Genomic DNA, 19,726 nt, shown 5'->3' with positions numbered 1-19,726 from the left:
CGGAGGGACTGCCGGCAGCCTGGGGGCCATCAAACCCCAATGGAAGGAGGGAGGTGCCGGTGACTCGGCCCCAGAAGAAAGGAGGTCTAGAAGCCCAGACGGACATGTTTCTCAGCCCCGACCCCATGCGTGCAACAGCTCATCCATCTTGGCACACATGCCTGAAAGGTCTCTGGGGATACAGAAATCCCCCTGGCCGGTGATTAAAAAAGAATGTCTTCCTACAAACTGTGGTGGGGGTAATTTCTCCATGTGTCATCATGCTGGTCATCAGCAAGCACCAACCCACCGTGCAGGACAGTCTGAGATATTTGGTTACGAAGGTCAGCGCCTGCCCCCCACCCCCAGCCCTACGTCCTGAAGATGGACCATAAAGGCCAGCAAAGCTTAGCAGGAGCCTGAGTGGCTGGACACCCCCGCCTTGCACCTGGTCACATGCAAGGGGACATACAACACCCACCTTTGCACACTTTATTCCTTGCCTCTTTGGCGGGGACTGGAAGGCTGGATGAGGTGGGAAGGGGGAGAGCGTCTTAGGAGGAGCCGAGCGTGCTGGAGTGAGAGCAGGGCGCTGTGGGGCGAGGCTCCCGGGTCTGCATGGGGAAGGGGCCAGGGCAGTCTCCACTTCCCCTGGGCCTGGGCTGAGCTTCTCGCACTGTCCCTCTGGAGCTCTGGCCTTGGCGGGGGTCCCTTTCTGCCCCCTTGCTGCGGTGAAGGCTGGGGTTATCAGCACCCTGCTCCCCGCGGCCCCCCACGAAGCTCCTCCAGCAAAGACACTGTCAAGACGGGGTGGGGTGGGACGGAAGCACGCTGCCCTCCATACCTCCGGGGCCACTGCCCCCTTCAGCACTCTCTCCCGGGCGGCCACGCTGGGCCACTCTGCTACCAAGCTCACCAAACTCCAGGTACCCCGACCTCCCCCGGGGGAAGGGTTGCACCTGCTCCCCGAAAGCTTGTCTCTGTGCCTTTGCTCACACTCTCTGCCTCCAAAAGCCTGGCCCTTCCGTCTATCATCATCGAACTCCAGCGCCCCTGTGCAGCTTTTCCTGCTTCCCACCCCAGTGCGCCTTGTCCGCTCAGCACAACTGTGTGACCTGATGGTACATGCCGCTCATTACAGCGAGCCCTGGCCCACATGCCGCCGTTTCCGTGCTGGGGCCACCCCCCTGCCCCACAAAACCCACGTGAGTACGAGGTAGGCGCCAGGAGTGTGGACTGACCAGACTGAAAGACTGAGCACAGAACCGCAGCTGGGACTGGTCAGGAGTCCGCAGTCACCCAGAGGGTTTCCGAGGCCCAGCCCGCAGCCGAGTGGAGATGTCCTCTGATTTATTAATGCAAACACAGTTCACCCAAATGCTCCAGGGCACGGTTAGGAAAAAATCCGGCACATTTAAAAAACGATAAAAATAACATTTACCAGCCTAGAAATACCTCCCCGGCCTTTCTTCCCAGCGCCGTCCCCCCGGCCTCCCAGGCCCCCCACCCCCCCACCGGCGGGTTGTCCCGTTGACCCGCCGCACTTCTTCGGTGACTAACAGAACTCCTGCCGGCGCACTAACCGGGTTACTGAGGAGGCTCTCCGGCCAGCCCAGCCCTCCACGCGGGCTGCTTTCCCACTACCTGCGTCTCATCTGTTCCAGCTTCCTGATTTGCAACAACAACCTCCATTGTCCCCCACATCTGGGACTCCGGGTTTCAAGTGAATCTCCCTGAGGCAGGGAACAGAAGATGTTGCTGTTTTGGTTTGTCTCGCGGACAATGGGGCCATTCTCCGGGGCTGCAGGCAATGCAGGGGAACCTGAGCCCTGATGGGACCCGCCAGGTGGGGAGCACACAGGAGTAAAATTCTGACCTTTTCTTCCCAGCTACTTGGGTGTAAGTTTCATGCCAATCAATTTCAGATGCAACTGACAAGCCGGGAGCCTGGGGATCTTGAGGACCCCCGCCTCTGGCCTTGGTCTCTAGAACAGCCAGCAGAGGGCTGGGGCAGGTCTGACCTGGCCTGACCCAGCGTCCCCCAGAGAGGGCAACGTTGAGGGTGGTCTTCCCACCCCCAAGGCTCAGTCATTGCCTCTCAACACCCCCCTCCCGCCCCGTTATTGTTTCTGAGATGTTTTCGTTCTGCTTAAATCGGTTTCATCTGAAAGAGATCATTACCTGCGAGGGGCACCTGGCCAGCTCAGTGAGAAGAGTGAGCTACTCTGGATCTCAGGGTAGCGAGTTCGAGCCCCACACTGGGCGTGGAGCCTACTTAAAAAAAGAGAGAAAGAGATCATTACCTGCCCAATGGATGGCAATGTCAGCATTCCTGGAGTGGGATGCACCTGGGACAGCCTGAGACAGGCTCCAGGAGCTCTGAGACGCACCTGGGGGTGCCTTACCCGCGGGGGTGGCGAGCCGGTTCTCACACCTGCCGTGGTCTCTGCGCCCCTCCCCCCCCTTCAGCCAGGCTCCTGGAAGGAGCTTTGTCTCTTAGAGAACTTCTCTACCTTTGCCCCTCCCAGCCTCCAGGTAATCCTACTGTCCCCAGGCAGTTCCCAGGGCTTGGGACCCCAGGCTCGGGGAGTGCTGAATGTGGGCCCCCGGGGCAGCCCTGGGCTACTCCCCCTGACACACGGGGACACGAGATTTCGGCATTTTATACAGTCACACCTTCTATCATTGGGTCTGGACCTCTGACCGGCCGGCCCCCACACCCCAGGGAGGGGAGGGGATGCTTAGATCTGCCCGGCTCCCCAGTGCGCCTCAGGTCGCAGCTGCAAGTGCTCCAGAAAGGCTCCTGCCGTGTTGCCTTCAGCTCTGATTATTTGTCACCTCGCCTTACCCCGTCCCCTCTGCTCTCGTTAGCGTGCAAGCCTCTCTGCACTCAGCTCTGTGCTCGCCGCGGCACGGGACAGGGGCTCAGTACCTCCTTAACCAATTCCACTGGGTGGGAAGTTCCTGGCGAACACTTAGGCGCCCGGGCTGTCTCCCGAAAGGAAGTGTTGACTGAGCAACACGTAACCAAAGGCACCCGAAGCGACGATGCTGGGAGTCAGGCTGGCTCCCCAGGTCCCCTTCCTGCAGGGACGACTCCCCGCGACTGTCGGCACACCACTGCCCCCCACTGGACACGGGGCGATGCAGCCGCCGTCACAGCTCCTTCCTGCCCCGTTCCGGACACAGCTCCCAGCCTAACCGGTTTCTCGGCGGGCTCGTCTCCCCGTGATCACTGTCTCTGCCTGACTGCTTTGCTGTGACTCCATGTCACCCAGGAAGGTACGCGGAACAGCGGCTGCTTGGAGTCCCGGCACGTCGCGGGTCCCGTGAACACCGCCTGAAAACCAAGGCGACCCAGAGTCGCTGGCAAGCCGGCCGTACTGCGGACTGTTACTGTGATGATGAACCCTCTCCTTTGGGGAAAGATCAAGGGCAGGGAAAGCACACAGGTACCGCCAGGTCCTGGAGGTCAGACTGCTCCCTCCTTCCCCGGGACACGCTTCCTCTCTTCGATTACAGGGATTCGTGAATTTGCCTCATTATTTCCGCCCTGACCCCACTAGCTTGTAAGTACTTTGTCCAGCCCAATGACTGCCTGTAACGCCCAGGGACTCAATTCCTGGCAACAGGATAGGAGTGGCTTAATTTGCCAACAGCAAGGGTAAAATAAACAAAAAAGAAGGCATCACGCATATCGCTTATACGTTGCTTCGGTTTGCCGAGAAGTTAGGTTCATCTCCCCAAATGGAACTGGGGTTAGCCCAGGGCCTGGCAGGCATTTGGATACAGGAATCAGGCTCAGGTAGGAGGGCAGCCCTGAGCAGAAATCCGGGAGTGGCGCAGCATGGCCCCGGGGTTAACTACGGTGGGGGTTGAGCGCGAAGCCTGGTACCTCGGGACCGCTGCTGGAGGAACTGGGGGCCCTGGGGGCCAGCACAGAGCCCCATGGGGAGAAGGAGGGCAAGGGGCAATGAGGTCAGAAAGCCAGGGGGGTGGCCAGTGGCCTGGAGTGCAGCTGAGTAGGCAAGAAAGGCTTGAGAGTCGTCTGCGGGAAGGGCGACATGGAGATTAGTGGGGACCAGCTCAGGCTGCAGGGTGGCCGGATCTCCGCTGCCGATGGGATCGATGGGGGATGGGGGGAGACCCCGAGGACAGGAGAGCAATCGAGGAGGCCACTGGCACAGGCCAAAGGACAAAGGCTTTTGGTTTCGACCGGGCACCCAGGCTTGGCTCCACCAACCCAGCTCTGCTATTGCTACCAGTTGCAATTTCTAAAAAACAAAATTAATCATACCGCTTCCTGTTGTGATTAACACACCTGCTGGCTTGCCACTTGCTGGCCAATGAGAGCAAAGTCCTGTGCCAATCCGTGGGGTATAATTTATTCTCAGACTTGGTTTCTTTCTCTCGCTCTCTCTTTTTTAAAAGACCTTATTTTTTAAGTCCTCTCTACATCCAGCCCCCAGAGCAAGAGTCGCAAGCTCAACCGGCTAAGCCGGCTGGGCGCTCCTCAGACCTGGAGTCTTCATCACCTAGTAAAGGAGAGTTGCACAGATCCATAATCCCTTGCCCAGAATCCTTGCGGCCACGTGTGTTTGGGAATTCACAGCTTGTTGGATTCCACAGAGGGAGGATGGCGCACCTGCCATATGCCACGTGAAGCCACTGGGCTCCACCCTGTCCTCAAACACGCCGACTGGGACAAATAAAGGCTCCAAACCACCCTCCAAGAGGTCAGGTCAAGTTTGCTACCAACGGAGTTACTAAGATGCTTTTGTTTTTCTGAGCTTTTCCGATTTTCAGAATTGTGATAAGGGCTTGAGGCCCACCCTGTCGGGCTCGTTTTAACGCCCAAATAGAGGTACGTGTGAGTGTGAAAATGAAGCCAAGTGCAATTTATAAATGCCGCTCCTGGGTAGCCTTTCTGAAGCCATTGCTCTACAGCTAGAAAAATAACCTGCTTCAGAGAATGCATCGAGCATAGACGGGGACGCCGGAAGGTTCCAGGGCAGGGCCCCTAACTTCTTGCTCGTCCTGGTTTGTCTGTCTTCAGGGGCTGGAGCTGGGCCGAGCTCAGGGAATCCCTGCTCTCGAAGCCGTGGTCTCTAGGAGGCAGGGACGGGGTCGGCCTTGCACTTGCCCCGGTAGGCACCTGACATACGGGATGTTCCTCATTGTGACAGAGGGCAAGGGTGGCACCGTCTCAAGTCCTACTGTCTCCACCTTCGGGCAAAAACCCCTCCTCCCAGAGGGTCACTCGTCCCGACTCTGCCCTCTCGGCCCCTCACTGCTGTTCTCAGGGGCTCCTTCACCCCATTCTCAGTAACCGGGCCCCTGGCTCTTAGTCTTCTTTTTTCATCCCATCCTCTGCCTGCCTCGTAAGTGACGTTCATAAAGAGAGGACAAGTCAGCCTCACCAGGAACAACAGCTCCTCTGAAATCTCATCCGACGTCCTCGACACCTGCTCCCTTAACCTCTCTCTTCTGACCCGATTAAGTACACACCTACCTAGCCTGGGTCCTGTGATTTATCCCTTCAACCACGCACTTGCCAGTACCTTTAACATGTCTGTCCCTTTGTCCTTCTGCCTCATGCACCCTACAAGTCCCTACTACCTGTCTTTTGCACTGCAAGACCCAGGCTTCTGGATGGTACTGGAAACAGACCCCAAAGTGTGCAGATCAGGGCTCTTCCAGGAGTAGGATCTCCAACTTCAACTGGGTCTTCAGCTCTGCTTGACATGCTGTCTTTGAGTCTCCTTACTCATTTCTCCGGCTTTTCCAAATCCTCTCCTCAAGGCTCCGAATCCATGCTTGCCCTCCTACGTACATCCTCACTTACACATCACTCACCTTTTCCTCCTTCCCCACCACCCCCAAGCAGCCAGGAGCCCCCTCCTGTTTGCATCTGTGCCTCTGGTCCTCCCCTTCATGTTCTCCCTGAGATCTTCCTCTCCTCTTTCTTTGTGGTTTTAATCCCTCCAGCTCTTAACGATTCTTTCTCTGAAAGTTACAAACAGACACACACTCTTTCCATCTTAAAAAATAACTCTCTTTTGGGACACCTGGGTGGCTCAGTCGGGTAAGCGTCTGACTTTGGATCTCAGCTCAGGTCTCGATCTCAGGCTCGTGAGTTTAAGCCCCTCGTTGGGCTCCACACTGAGCATGGAGCCTACAAAAAAAGGAAAAAGAATACTCTTCCTTCACCAATGTCTTCGGCCCATGTTCTGATCTCCTCTGTTTAAGGCTGAGCTCTATGAAGAAGAGTATGAAGCAGCTGCCTCCACCTTTCCGCCCCTCCTGCTGCTTCCCGTCAATTCCACCCAGACCCCAATCTGACTGAGGCTCCTCTGCCCGAGGTCACCAACCACTACGATCCACTGACTCATTTCAGTTCTTTGTACTTGTGCCCTCCGTCTGCCCCAAGATCACTGACTGGTCCCTCCTCGGAACCTGCTCCTCCCTCACATCGCAGACCCTCCTGGCCTCCTGTTATCTCTCTGATAACCTCTCCTCTGCCTCTTCTGTGGGCTCTGCTCCCTCTCTCTTCTCTCACCCTTGTTCATGTTGCTGTTTCCTGGGGCCTGTGTTAGTCTCCTTTTCTCCTGCTGTGTCCTCCCTGGAGGAAGGCTCCACGACGCCCTATCTGCTGCCGACTCCTATTTCTGGTCACTGCTGGAGTTTCCCATGGAGACAGACGGCGCCACCCGCTCGGTCTTCCCCAGCCTCCCCCTGAGGCTGCTCTGTTTTCTTTCCCCTGTGCTGGTACCACAACCTCCCCCAGCCTGGGTGTCCCTCCACTCTCTCCTGCGTACCCCACGGGACTCTCCAGGTCCATCCCTAATCCGTCTGCTCCTCTCCAGTCCTAGCCTAGTGCCCTAACCGGATCCATGGCTCTTATGCCTGTATTAGGCCTGAGCAGCGTAAGGGGCCTCCCTGCCTTTGGGTTTGCAGTATTGCCCTTCTGTCCCGGTGAGCAGCCAGAGCCCCGTAAATGCAGTGGACAGGAAATCTAGAGTCGCAGAAAGCAGATGGGTGATCGTGGGCGGCAGGGGTGGGCGTGGGGGGATTAAATATAAAGGAGCATAAGGGACCGTTTGGAGATGAAGAAATGCTTCAGATCCTGATTGCGGTATCGGGCATATTGGTAAGTGACCACTGGGTACACACACGCACTTGTCGAGATGCGTCAGACTGTACGTTTACAACCGGTGTGTTTTAGTGTATGTAGAATATACCTAGATAAGCTTGATGAAAGCCAGATACCCTTCCAGGCCACCTTGCCTGGAGAACCAAGTTCAAATTTCTTCCCCAGGCACGGGTCCCCCAGCCCTAAGCACGCACACTCTGCGTACCGCTGAGATCTGGAAGGGGCCTAGCGTCCCGGCCCTCCCGCGGAACAGCCGCGTCCCCCGACACGGCTTGCGCGCCGCCCCCCCCCCCCCCCACAGGCGACCGTGCTTCCTTTGGGGTCCAGCGAACCGACATAGATGCCCATCGCACAAACTTTTTGGCGGCGCTCCTGCGTTTCTGTCCCCCCCCCACTTTGCTAGGCTACGGGGTGTCAGCTGGACCCTGCCGCCCCCAGGCTTGTGTCTCCAGTGCTTCGCATCCAGCCGCTGCGTCGTGGTCGCAGGAGCCCGGCCTTGACCACGCAGTCCCGCCGGAGGGACAGCGGGCCGACCCCGCCGCCCCGCTCCTCCAGTCCTGAAGGGGGCGCTGTGGCAACCTCCCTCCTGTCTCCTCGCTCTCGACTTCTCCCGGCGAGCTCCCAGAGCCGCTCGCTCGGGGCTCCGCCCCTCCTGGAAGCATCCCTCCTTCCCATTGGGCGAGGGCGGGCCGGGCCGTCCAATGGGACGAGGCGTTGGTGCGAGGAGGCGCCGCCATCTTCGGGCCGCTGGGCCCCCGCACCGGTCTCCGGCAGCCAGAGGTAGGTGGTAGGTGGCCCGGGTCTCGCCGCCTGCGGTCCCCGGCCTCGCCCGCTCGCGCTCCGCTGCCGACCCACGATGCCGCAGTACCAGACCTGGGAGGAGTTCAGTCGCGCGGCCGAGAAACTCTACCTCGCCGACCCTATGAAGGTAAATGCCCGCGGGGCCGCTGCCTCTGCCCCGGGTCGGGAGGTCTTCCCTGCGGTCCGCGCGGTCTCCGGAACTTCAGCCCCGCCAGGAGGTGCTGGGGGTGAGCGGAGACGGACCCCGCCAGGTGTCGTGGTTCCCGCTGCCCCCTCCCGGAGGAGCGACGGGACGAGGCCCGGAAACCGGGTCCTCGCGGGGCCCCAAACGGCCCTGCTCTGCCTTCCCCGCCCCCAGCCCTGAACTTCCTTGCGGCCGCGGTTGGTTTACGTGTCTCCAAGGGTAGGACTCCTCCCCCTGCGGCTGCGGCCTCCGGACCCTCAGTGCTCTCGGGCCCCTTTTCCGTCCTTCCGCGGCGTGTATGAGAGTCTTGCACCCTTTCCTCAGGAAAATGCTTTTAAGTATAAATGGTGGCAGTTTAGGGGCTCATCCATGGCCTCCACAAGAATTAGGATAAGTGGATGCCAGTTGCTGAAGAGCAAAGGAGTCCAGATGACGGGAATTGAAGCATTCGGGTATCGATTTTTCTTCTCTTGAGTCTTTGTTTCGTTGTCCTGTCCAAGGACTATTTAAATAGCTCCTTGCTAACTAAAAGTCTTGGTAAGTTTCTAGACCTAGATACACAACAAGAAGCTGTGAGGCAGTGTTCGTCTCTTCTTTACAATAAAATGAAACAAGAGGTGATGGCATGAGTTCGGTACTTTTGAAATCGAGTGTTTTGCTTATGACACGATTCCCAGCTCCTCCATCCGGTTGACGCCCAGTGTTGGTGGGGACGTTTGTTTCTCCGTGCAGTGCGCTGTGAAAACGATCCAGGATTTTTGTCCCGAAGTACCCACACCGCACGCAAAATATCTGAAAACAGTAAAGAGTGTAGAAATTCACAGGAGTAATCATATTTTAGCTTAATTTAATAGGGAAATGACCACAAGATGGTCCTTACAGAGTATTAGTCTAGGATACGCAGGATGGAGAGCGAGCCTTTCCTCTTTTCACCCCACAGGAAAGTCCAGGGCCCGGAAGCTTCTGCGGGTTTTCGACTGATGTTGTGATAGGTGAGGGGCGCTTGGCTAACAGTTCTGTGGAGTGCCTTCTGTGGGACAGGCATTTTACACTGCATACCTTACGTGTTTCATTCATGGGAACAGTCAGGACAGTCCCTTGAAGTAAATGAATAAACAGCCTTTGATACATTAAATGGATTGCCTGGTCTCTAAAAGATGAAGCTAGAATTTCAACCCGTTCTCTAAACCCCAAGCCTGTGCTGTCTGTGCCAGAGCTAAAGAAGTTTTGTCAAGACTCCTTGGAATCTATTTTAGAGAATTCTCTGTCTTCTCTCCCACCCTCCTGAGCCTGTCGAGTACACCTGTCACCTTTTACCATTTCTCTTGCATTGCTCTCACTGAAGATGGTGTTCCTGCTGGACAGTGTGATAACCTCTCAGTCTTTCTGCCTTTTTTTTTTTTTTTTTTTAAGATTTTTATTTATTTGAGAGGGAGAGAGAGAGAGGATGAGAGAGAGAGAGAGAGCATGAGGGGGGGAGGGTCAGAGGGAGAAGCAGACTCCCCGCCGAGCAGGGAGCCCGATGCGGGACTCAATCCAGGGACTCCAGGATCATGACCTGAGCCGAAGGCAGTCGCTTAACCAACCGAGCCACCAAGGTGCCCCTCTTTCTGCCTTTTTAATTACTCCTTTGTTCATGCCACAACTGTCTAAAACAAAAATGGAATTCTCTCAGCTTCCTACTTAAGTACTGGTTTTTCGTAGATTGCCGGGTAAAGTCCAGACTCCCTGTCCACAGTTGGACCCTCTCCAGTCTTTCTGGGTTTGTCTTCCCACCATACCCACAATCCTCAGCTCTAGTCTCATGAAGTTACAGATTTTAGGTCTTCATTCACACTGCTCCTTCAGCTTCTCTCCCACCCTCTTCCCTAAGAGAAAAAAGCATGCGTTGGCAAAGCCACCTTTAGGAAGCCTTTTTACACTTCCCCATCCCCAATTTAAATTACTTGTTTTCTCTTTTAGCATTTTACCTGTGTATGCCTTTATAAAAGGACTAAACTCATGTGTCTTGTGTTGGTTATTTTGGTTGGTTGAATTCAAAGTTCCTAAGAGAGCAAGAATCTTGATTGTTTTTTCTCTCTTTGTGGCATCTGACTTGGTCACATAGGTGCCCCCTCAGTTACAAAATAGATCCTCTTATAATACCGTAGAGCTTTTAACTCTCACTTCTCATGAAGCCAGCCATTCTTTCAACCAAGAGTTAAGATTTTACATAGTTGTCATGTTTAGCACATTTTAAAGTTGCTTTTTGTTTCTGGAGAACTGAATTTTTAAAAACATGTAGAACTGAATTAAATAACCCAGTATATAGAATCTGGCATCTAAAGATAATCTGGTTGTTGTAGTTTATGTAAGTGCTTGCTGAGTTCCCGTTTCCCCTTCACCAAAACAAATCTCAGAGTGGTGTGCCCCCCCCCCCCAAATCCCAGGAGAGCAGAGACATAATGGGAAAAGCTGTAGGTTACAGCTCTTCATAGCCCTTTTTCTTTAGTTTCCAGAATTGTCTTGAGGCTTCTGGTTCTACACTGTGACCATTTTAAAATTATGTTCCTGTTTTGGCCTGTAGATAGTCGGCACTTTGTTTAAAACAGCTAGCTATTTATGTTGGTCAGCAAAAAACGGACTCTGCCGCAGTACACTATTTCAAATCCATCACTTAAAAAAATAAAAATGATGTTTCCAGAAGTTGTAAACTCTGTTGGGAGATGTTTTCTTCTAGATAAATCATTTTCTTGGTTCCCTAACTGTAGAATACTGAATAGCAAAAGGTATTGTGTAGCATGGTGCTCAACATAGGAGTTATTTTGGAAGAGTTCTCGATGGAGACTTCTTCTCAAGACAGAATTTTGCTTTTCTGTCCTAATACATTGTGTGGTGCCATCATGATAAGGACGTGACTTCGCTGAATGCTTGAGTCCGAATCTACCTCCTGATAGCCACGGGGTAGGGGACAGCATGAACTGTGACTGCCGTATTTCTTGCCACACGGATTTGCACTTGCATAGGCCTGTCTGCTGTTTTCCCCCCTACTTTTTCTGTCATTTCTCTGTGACTGGGTTGTGGATATTGTGAGGGAAGGAAAAATATTCTCCTTTACTCTCTTAGGTTTAATAGCTGGGGCGCTGCAAATTAAACTGACAAATGACAGGTTAACGAGAGAAAACCCGACATATGTATGCAGTATGCATGGAGTTCACAAAGCATTTGACTTGAGGCAGTTAGAATTGGGCCTATGTACCGTCTTAACAAGGCTGATAAAGTGTGGGAAGAGGGTGGACTAAGGAAAGGGGGTTTGGGGCTTCTACGGAGGGAAGTAAGTTGTGGGAAGGTGATTAGTAAGGACTGTTACACAGATAAGAGCCCTCCTTTTCCCAGTAAGGGAGAAAGGAGTACCTTTACTATTAGAAATTTATGTCACCTTTACGAAGGTTAATGAAAGCCAGAAAGGGCAGAGAGCTAATTGTTCTCTGCTCAGAACAGTCCTTATGCCAAAGTGACATGTTTTGTGATCCCCTTCAGTATATAGATGGTCCCCAACTTAAGATGCTTGGACTTTTGGGGTTTTTTTGTTTTTTTTTTAAAGATTTATTTCTTTATTTGACAGAGAGCGAGAGAGGGAACACAAGCGGGGGGGGGGGGGGGGGGAAAGAGAGAAGCAGGCTTCCCGCGGAGCAGGGAGCCCGATGCGGGGCTCGATCCCAGGACCCTGGGCCCATGAGCTGAGCCGAAGGCAGTCACTTAACCAACTGAGCCCCCCAGGCGCCCCTGGACTTCTGTTTTTTGACTTTTGGTACTGCAACAGCAATATAAATTCAGTAGAAATTGTACTATGAATTTGAATTTTGATCTTTTCTTGGGCTAGTGAGATGCAGACAACACTCTCATGACGCTGGCCACAAAGTAATTTCTATACCCAGTGAGGGGCTTGAACTCACAACCCCAAGATCAAGAGTCGGATGCTCTACCGACTGAGCCGGCCACACACCCATGATAATCTCAATTTATGATATTTTCAGCTGACAGTGGGTTTATTGGGGGCATAACCCCATCGTAAGTTGAGGAAGATCTTTATATTCTTGTTGTATATTCTTCTTATTTGTTGCATGGGTGTGGGCAGAGGGAGAGGGAGAATCCCAAGCAGGCTCCACACCCAGCACAGAGCCCAACATGGGGCTTGATCTCACAACCCCCCGAGATCATGACCTGAGCTGAAATCAAGAGTCGGATGCTTAACCAACTGAGCCACCCAGGTGCCCTAAGATCTGTATATTCTTAATGCCAAACCACCGTTAAGAGTCCCGTGGACATTCCCTGAATGTGGATGTGTTTTGGGAATTTTCAGTATCTCTCTTCAAACTGGCTGCAAGTAAATATCCAACTTTTTAATAAGTCTTTTTAAAAAATGAATTATAGCAATAAGAGTGAACTAAAATACTGTTTTCTACCTCATTCAATAACGATGTTTACAGTACAGATGTCTTTAGATGTTTTGGCTGTTCTAGAGGGATCCTCTTTAGCAAACCTGAAGACTAATTATTTGTGAGAAATATCTTCTGACTTCACTGTTTCTAAATGTGTATTTTTATTTCAGGCCCGTGTGGTTCTCAAATATAGGCATTCTGATGGGAGTTTGTGTATTAAAGTAACAGATGATTTAGTTGTAAGTATACATTTTTATTTGTTGCATACTTCTACATCTGTTTGAGTTAATCATTTGTTTAAAATTATTTATGTAGAATTTATGCAGATTGCATATTAGGATGCTAATTTTGCATTTCATTCCAAAGTCAAAAACCTCATTCTAGAGCTACTTTTATAGACTCGTGGGGAAATAACTTATTTCACCAATGTAGTATGTCAGGTATAATTTAGTAATTACTTTAGCCCTTAAGCAAAAAGAGCGTAGAGACTAAAACTGGATATGAGGGGATAGAGGTCTCCTTATGAGCGTGTGGGAAGGAAATGATGGTGTTTGAACACAAGTTATAGGCTTCATGGCTCCCCCCCTTCCCCTCCCTGCTCAGTCTTGTCACTTCCGCACACCTCATTACTTCTGGGACCTGATCTCCACATGCGGTAGTCGTCCACTGGACTACTCTCGTGGTGAGCCCAGCAGCATCCCCTCACTTCCAGACCTGATGGTCTCATCATTTCACATTTTCCTGGACCTCCTGGCTGCTTCTGATACAGAAAACCACTCTGGTGGAAACTATTTTGGCATCTGTGGCTCCGTTTTATCTTCTTTTTCTGTGTTTCCGTCTTACTGCTCTTTGCTAATCAATACTGGTTTCTTCAGGATTCTGTCCTGGGTCTTTTCTTTTTTTTTTTTTTTTTTTTTTTTTTTAAAGATTTTATTTATTTGACAGAGAGAGACAGCGAGAGAGGGAACACAAGCAGGGGGAGTGGGAGACGGAGAAGCAGGCCTCCCGCGGAGCAGGGAGCCCGATGCGGGGCTCGATCCCAGGACCCTGGGATCATGACCCGAGCCGAAGGCAGACGTTTAACGACTGAGCCACCCAGGCGCCCCTGTCCTGGGTCTTTTCATACTGCTTCTGGAGCAGTCCTTTCAGCCACGGTGCCTGGGACTGCCGGAATCTAGGTCTGTCTCCACATTTGTACATTTAGGTCACATTTTTCTTCTGACTTCCTGACTAGCTCTCCTTACCTCGGTGCTCCTCAAAATTAGCCTGTCTAGAATGGAACTCCTCATCTCTTCTCAAACTGCCGCTCCTGTTTCCTAGCGCGTTAGGGTCCTTCCTTTCCCGTTCTCACGACCACTGGCCCCTCACTTGAAGAGCTTGTATTTGATCCTCTGACATGCTCCATGTGCTTTCCCAGGCATTTGGGAATTACTGGCTCAAGCACCCTCGTCTCATTTCCTGTCACGAGTGCTCTGTCTCTGCTGTGCTTCCCCCAAGTTTAGGGTGTTGTCCTCGCTTGGCTGGACTGCTAGACTAGGCTCCCCAATGTGGCCCTGCTTCCAGTTCATCCTTTAGTTGTCCGGAGAGATTTCGAAAAATGCAGGGTTTGGTCCTTACAACCCTGCTTAAAAACCTTAGTGGCTCCTCGTCACTGATAATGTAACATGGCCTGACGTGCCCTCCACCCTGTCTTTTCTGTGTTACGGAGGGGCTCCTGTGACGTCATGGGCTGTCTTAGGCCTCTGTGCCTCTGGATGGCCTCTTTCCACCTTTGGGGCATTGAATCCCACCGCCGCCCCAGTGTGGCGAGATGGGTGCTTGTCTTTCAAAACCCAGCTAAAAGGGTTGTTTCATCTCTTGCTTTTCTTTTTGGCTCTTTTTGTGCTGTATCACAATTGTTTTATCATATTTTTTGTCGTAGTAGATTGTGAGCTTCAAGACAATAGAGAGCAGTAAAGTTCTTACCTGTATTTCCAGTGACTAGCATGGTGTCCTGGCCCGGAGGGTACTTAGTAAACAGGTTTTTCATAGATTAATTCTTTAAAAAATTTCAGAGTGACTAAAAATCACTTTTTGTCTTAGCTTTTATATATTTGTGCTCAAGGTTCCATTGTGAGGCATGAATTCAGACTTTGATTACCATGTCTTCCAGGAACCAGTTAAGTTTGAAGTAACTGAAAGTGTGAAAAACGGTGTAGTGTACTAGACTTAGAGTCAAGAGATCTGAATCCGAGTTCAGCCATTTACCAACATCTCAGCCTTGGAAAAGTTCGGACCAATAGATTGGCTTTCTCTGGGCCTCCGTTACCTTGTCCGTGAAGTGCCATGGTGGCTGCCCGCTGCCCTGACCGGGGTGTGGGGCGTAAACCACACACGGCAGAGTACCTGCCCTGGAGCCGGCCTCCCAGCACATCCACACGTGTGCTTGAGTCGGGGCGTCCCCATGACAGTCTCTCTGCTGTGATGGGCACAGAGCGGGGAGGTATATCCACTGAAGCCAAGTTGGCATGTCCTGTTTTTAAGATAGGAAAAAACGCACAGCTGATTTTAGAACAAAAGGCTCTACCTCAAAATGATGACTTTTTGCCTCTGGTAATGATGAAACGTAATTAAGGATACGTGGATGGCAACAGTGGCAGGAACTTCATGTCACACTGATGATTCCTGTGACAAGATCGAAAAATGAAAAACGCCTTCTGTGTTCTTTCTTAAAACTACTGAGAATTAGTCCATATTTGGAAGGGGCCAAAGACACAGTCAAACCCGTCCTCCTAAATTGTAAATGTATGAATCAACTCCGACAGAAAAAAATCTGTTTTCTAATGACTCTTTTAAAAGGTGTGTACACTTCCCTTGCTAATTCATTTTAATAGTACTTCCTTCAGGAACTCAGTCTTAGGCTACATTTATTATTATCACCATGTCTTTGACTTTTTTATAATCCCATTTATGCATCATTTTTTTCTGATCCCATGACTGATTTATAATATTTTCTATGACTCTGAAATCTTTTCTGTCAAACTGTAGTGACAGGGTAGACAGATCCTCCCACAGTACGTGTAGTGAAATTGAAACATTGGGGATTATTGTGGCCTCTTTACAAGACTGTTGCACAGATTTCTACAACGTGTACATAACAACGTTAAGTGATGGTTGTTAAAGGCAGGATGACCAGTTGGGGTGATAAGATTGAACTATAGGTTACTTAAGTGGATGACTATTATTGCAGGATCATTCGTTCCCTTTAAGACTCGTGTGAACCTTTAAAATGGGCTACAGAAAAATGGACCTTTTGTTACAAAATGAGGGAAAGAACTGCCAGCCTAAATTTGGTATTTTTGAAGACTGTAGAACAAACGGTTTTTGAGAAACCATAAGCGGATCTGAAGTATACATCTAGTGAAGAATTTAACTTATAGCAAGGAAGAATTTGGTTTGGGCTAAAAATTGTGAATACCTTTAAAAAATCAAGGTTGGTCAGATTGATCTGGTTTAATTTAGACCGTGACCAGCTGTGAGCAAGGGATGGTGGATTTTTTTTCTTAAGGTATCATTACTACCCCCTCCCCATCTCCCAGTTTCACAAGGAAGGAAAGCAATCCTAATATTGCTGTGCTTCTCCAGTATAACTAACTCATGACAAGATCCCAGGGAGAAAATAATCTGATTCCAAGCCTGGAGTTCTCATCAGACCCCACAGCAGGATTAGCATATTACTTAATTGGTCATTTTTGAGGAGCTTCTGTTAGATTTCATTTAGCTTTTTGCTTACAGCAGTGGAGTTGGAAATACTATAAGATACTAAAGGAACGTAATTGCTGGGGGCTTAGAAACTTGAGTGTAACTGCCTTAGTTTGACCCCCGGAGGGAATAGAGCAAAACGTGGTGGGAAAGACTCATATTTGTACCCAATCCTCCATTTGCTACGTTGTTGATAATCTGGTTTTACGTAGTTAATGTGTACTTTTAAAATTTCTGACAGTGTTTGGTGTATAGAACAGACCAAGCCCAAGACGTAAAGAAGATTGAGAAATTCCACAGTCAACTAATGCGACTTATGGTAGCCAAGGAATCCCGCAGTGTTGCCATGGAAACGGACTAAATGGTTTGAATTGAAGATCTGTCCTGTTCTTAGGAAGTAAATCTCTCTTGAATCTGAAAAAGTGTTGGGAAAGAAAATAGTTTATATAACTAAGTGGGCTCTTCAGAAGTGGGGAGATCATTTTTTGTACTTTGTGTTTTAATGTTTACTTTAAAGAGCTAGGAATGTAAAATGCTTTCAGGTAGAAAACCTTTATTTATTTTTGAAAATTGAACAAATGCATCTATGTTGGGAAACCTTTTGCAGGTTGATATGGGGCAAAATACGTAATTATTCTATGGTAAGTTTGTATCAGTAATTTGAAAAAGGTAATTCTTCCTTAAATTTAGTTAATTTGTCTTTAAAAGAAAATTAGATGTAACCATTTTGCTGGATTGATATATTTCTTTTGTAGCATAAAATTCGTGCTGTTGCTGACCAACAAACATAAAATACGGTAACTGGAATTGCCTGTGCACAGCAGTGTACCTGACTATGTATAATATAGTAGTGTAGTCTCAGTTATTTCTAAAAGTAATCATGGAAACAAGTATGCTTTACTTTACCTAAAACTTTCCAAATTTAAACTATTTTTGAATGTAAGGGATTTGTAGTATCATTAGCTTGTTGAGCAGAGACTTGCTTTGATTCTCGTTTTCAGTGCTCAGAAACCAGCTGCGGTTACTTTAAGTACATGAACAGAATGATCACTAGTGGCTTGAGGCCACCATATTACACAGGTATTTGCCACAGATTTCCCCTCTGTCTTTTCTCAGGAGGGCTAAAGATTATTCAGACTGTTAAATCTTTGCACATGTCTGTGCCACTCCTGCCCGTTTCTCTCTGTATTTAACCAAGGTGTTAAGCGTGACTGTCACAACTGTTAATGTTTTCCATTAGGCCAGAGGGATATCATATTATTGTAACCTGAATTTTACCACCTAAGTGTAATGTTCACATGTTGCTACCTACATTAAAATATTTTTTGGTTAGGAATTTGTTGTGTTGAGCAACATTTTCACATGGAAAATTCCATTAGCCATATGAATTTTTGCCTGTTTCGGAGAAGTCAGTAAAATATTATATGAATATATATTGTTTCTCTTGAAGTTATTAACTTCTCAAGAATTACTGATTTCTTGGGGCGCCTGGGTGGCTCAGTTGGTTAAGTGACTGCCTTCGGCTCAGGTCATGATCCTGGAGTCCCTGGATCGAGTCCCACATCGGGCTCCCCGCTCAGCAGGGAGCCTGCTTCTCCCTCTAACCCTCCCCCTGTCATGTACTCTCTCTCACTCTCTCAAATAAATAAATCTTTAAAAAAAAAAAAAGACCAAAAAAAAAAAAAAAGAATTACTGATTTCTTGACTGGGATATACTGTATTCATTTAGTCTAAAATGAGCCTGATGTTACTGTAAGTAAATTTTGTTTGTTGTTTGTTGGTACTTTTTGTTACACAACTTTCTCTGAAGATGTATGTTGATGGCAAGGTGGTTTTCTTGATTAAGAAAAGTAACATCAAACAGTAAAGGGTATTTAGGGTTTGAGGTTCCCTTCCCAATCTGTGGGATCGCTGGAGGATTTTTTGGCCTTTTTCTTTCTCATTTACACCTTCTGCTTTTTAACACTACTTTATAAAAATAACCTAGAGGGGAGTGACGGATTCGGGTTCACTGGTCCTTGTGGCTTATAGCGGAGAGTGGAGAGCAGCAGTTACAAGACCAGTGGCCTGGGTTGCAGTCTTGGCTCCACTGCTTCCTAACTCCGTGGCCTTAGGGTACTTCTCTGCCCACCTGTTTCCTTTTCTGGAAATGGGGCCGACAACAGTACTCCTAGGACTTGAGGAGGGTCAAATGGTAGAACCTATCGTAAGCCCTTAGCACGGTGCTTGGAACATAGTAAAGCTCAATAAATGGGAGCTGCTAGCCGCAGTAGCTGTATTTTTCAGGGGAAAAGGTATAGCCGGCCCTTAGTTTATTTCATAACTTTAATTGAAGGATTATTCAGAGGTAACATCTGCCTTTTCTGCCGAGAGCTGTGTCTGTTATTAAATGCCATTTTTGGCAGTTGGGGAGCAAAACAAGACTGTCTCCATAGAGAATGTTCTTATGTGGGAAGAAACGGAAATCCTTAAATCTAAAACTTCTGTTTATTTGTGTCTGCACAAAATAAAATTAACATAATTAATTGGTAAATGTATCAAATTTCTTAAAGACCATATAAATAACAAAACACCAAATCATCATATATTCTGAAAATTGCAGTGCTGTATACTCCCGATTTTTTTTTTAATCATGAAGTGTTTCTACACGCCATAATCACACTTACCTGAGTTAATTTTTCACAAACGTAATTGTGATATATTTGATCAAATACTGCTGACTTTAAGGTAATCCACATGAAGTCACTGTAGTAATTGAGATTCTAGGTATTGTTAGCAGTTAAAATAATTTCATTTTGTTCTAAGGACCCACTCTCCTTGGAGCACAGAGTTCATTAAACATTGTTATTAGGCTGCATATGTTCTCTACTTACATAAAGGGTTGGATTCTCCCTCTTGGGGTTCCTAGTCTGCCAACTTTCTGTCTTAAAAATATAAAATCTCGGGGCACCCGGGTGGCTCAGTTGGTTAAGCGTCCCACACTTGATTTCAGCTCAGGTCATGATCTCCGTCATCAGATCGAGCCCTGCGTCAGGCTCCGTGCTGAGCAGGGAGCCTTCTTAAGATCTCTCCCTCTCCCTGTGCCCCACTCCCCAGTTGCTTGTGCTGTCTCTCTTAAAAAAAAAAAAAGTGTGTGTATATGTATATATGAAGTCTCTTTCTCAGGCACAACTTTAAGTCCTTGATTAGAGGTAGTGTTGACAGCATTTTATAGCTGATACCTTCTGTTACCCTTAGAAAAATCTAACAGTAAAAATTGTATGATGGTAGTAGTCTTCAAAGTATTCTAAAACTAATTCAAAATGAGTGAAATGTGAAATTAATTGCCCAAGAACAATAAGAGGTCCTGTCCTTTTTGCCTACTGAAAATAAAACTGAAAACCAAAGCCCTACATTTATTGCCTCCTACTGTTCATCTTAGTCAAATAAATAAATAAATTGTGTGTG

At 49.0% G+C, this 19,726-nt stretch overlaps 2 protein-coding genes across 2 annotated transcripts in view; both read left to right on the top strand.

Moving 5' to 3' along the window:
* Positions 1–7,818: 7,818 nt before the first annotated feature.
* SRP9 (signal recognition particle 9) lies at positions 7,819–17,712 on the top strand. Its single transcript, XM_032393911.1, has 3 exons — positions 7,819–8,060; positions 12,709–12,777; positions 16,521–17,712. Exons 1-3 carry the CDS (start codon positions 7,989–7,991, stop codon positions 16,638–16,640), a joined length of 261 nt encoding a protein of 86 aa, XP_032249802.1. The 5' UTR covers positions 7,819–7,988; the 3' UTR covers positions 16,641–17,712.
* EPHX1 (epoxide hydrolase 1) overlaps positions 7,990–19,726 on the top strand; it is a 59,312-nt gene continuing 47,575 nt past the window's right edge. The window contains exon 1 of the mRNA XM_032393907.1: positions 7,990–8,060. The gene's annotated coding sequence lies outside the window, so the exon portion shown is untranslated. The remainder of the gene's footprint in view (positions 8,061–19,726) is intronic.

This window comes from Phoca vitulina, unplaced genomic scaffold, assembly GCF_004348235.1.
Source record: "Phoca vitulina isolate PV1807 unplaced genomic scaffold, GSC_HSeal_1.0 scaffold78, whole genome shotgun sequence".
In the NCBI taxonomy this organism is placed as follows: Eukaryota; Metazoa; Chordata; class Mammalia; order Carnivora; family Phocidae; genus Phoca; species Phoca vitulina.
This window is presented reverse-complemented; position numbering and strand designations above follow the sequence as displayed.

Bases quoted from the DNA above. Each gene is read 5' to 3' on its own strand.
- SRP9 (XM_032393911.1), top strand. From the start codon at position 7,989: ATGCCGCAGTACCAGACCTGGGAGGAGTTCAGTCGCGCGGCCGAGAAA. The intron at 8,061-12,708 runs GTAAATGCCCGC...TTTTTATTTCAG, and splicing joins ACCTCGCCGACCCTATGAAG to GCCCGTGTGGTTCTCAAATA. The intron at 12,778-16,520 runs GTAAGTATACAT...AATTTCTGACAG, and splicing joins AAGTAACAGATGATTTAGTT to TGTTTGGTGTATAGAACAGA.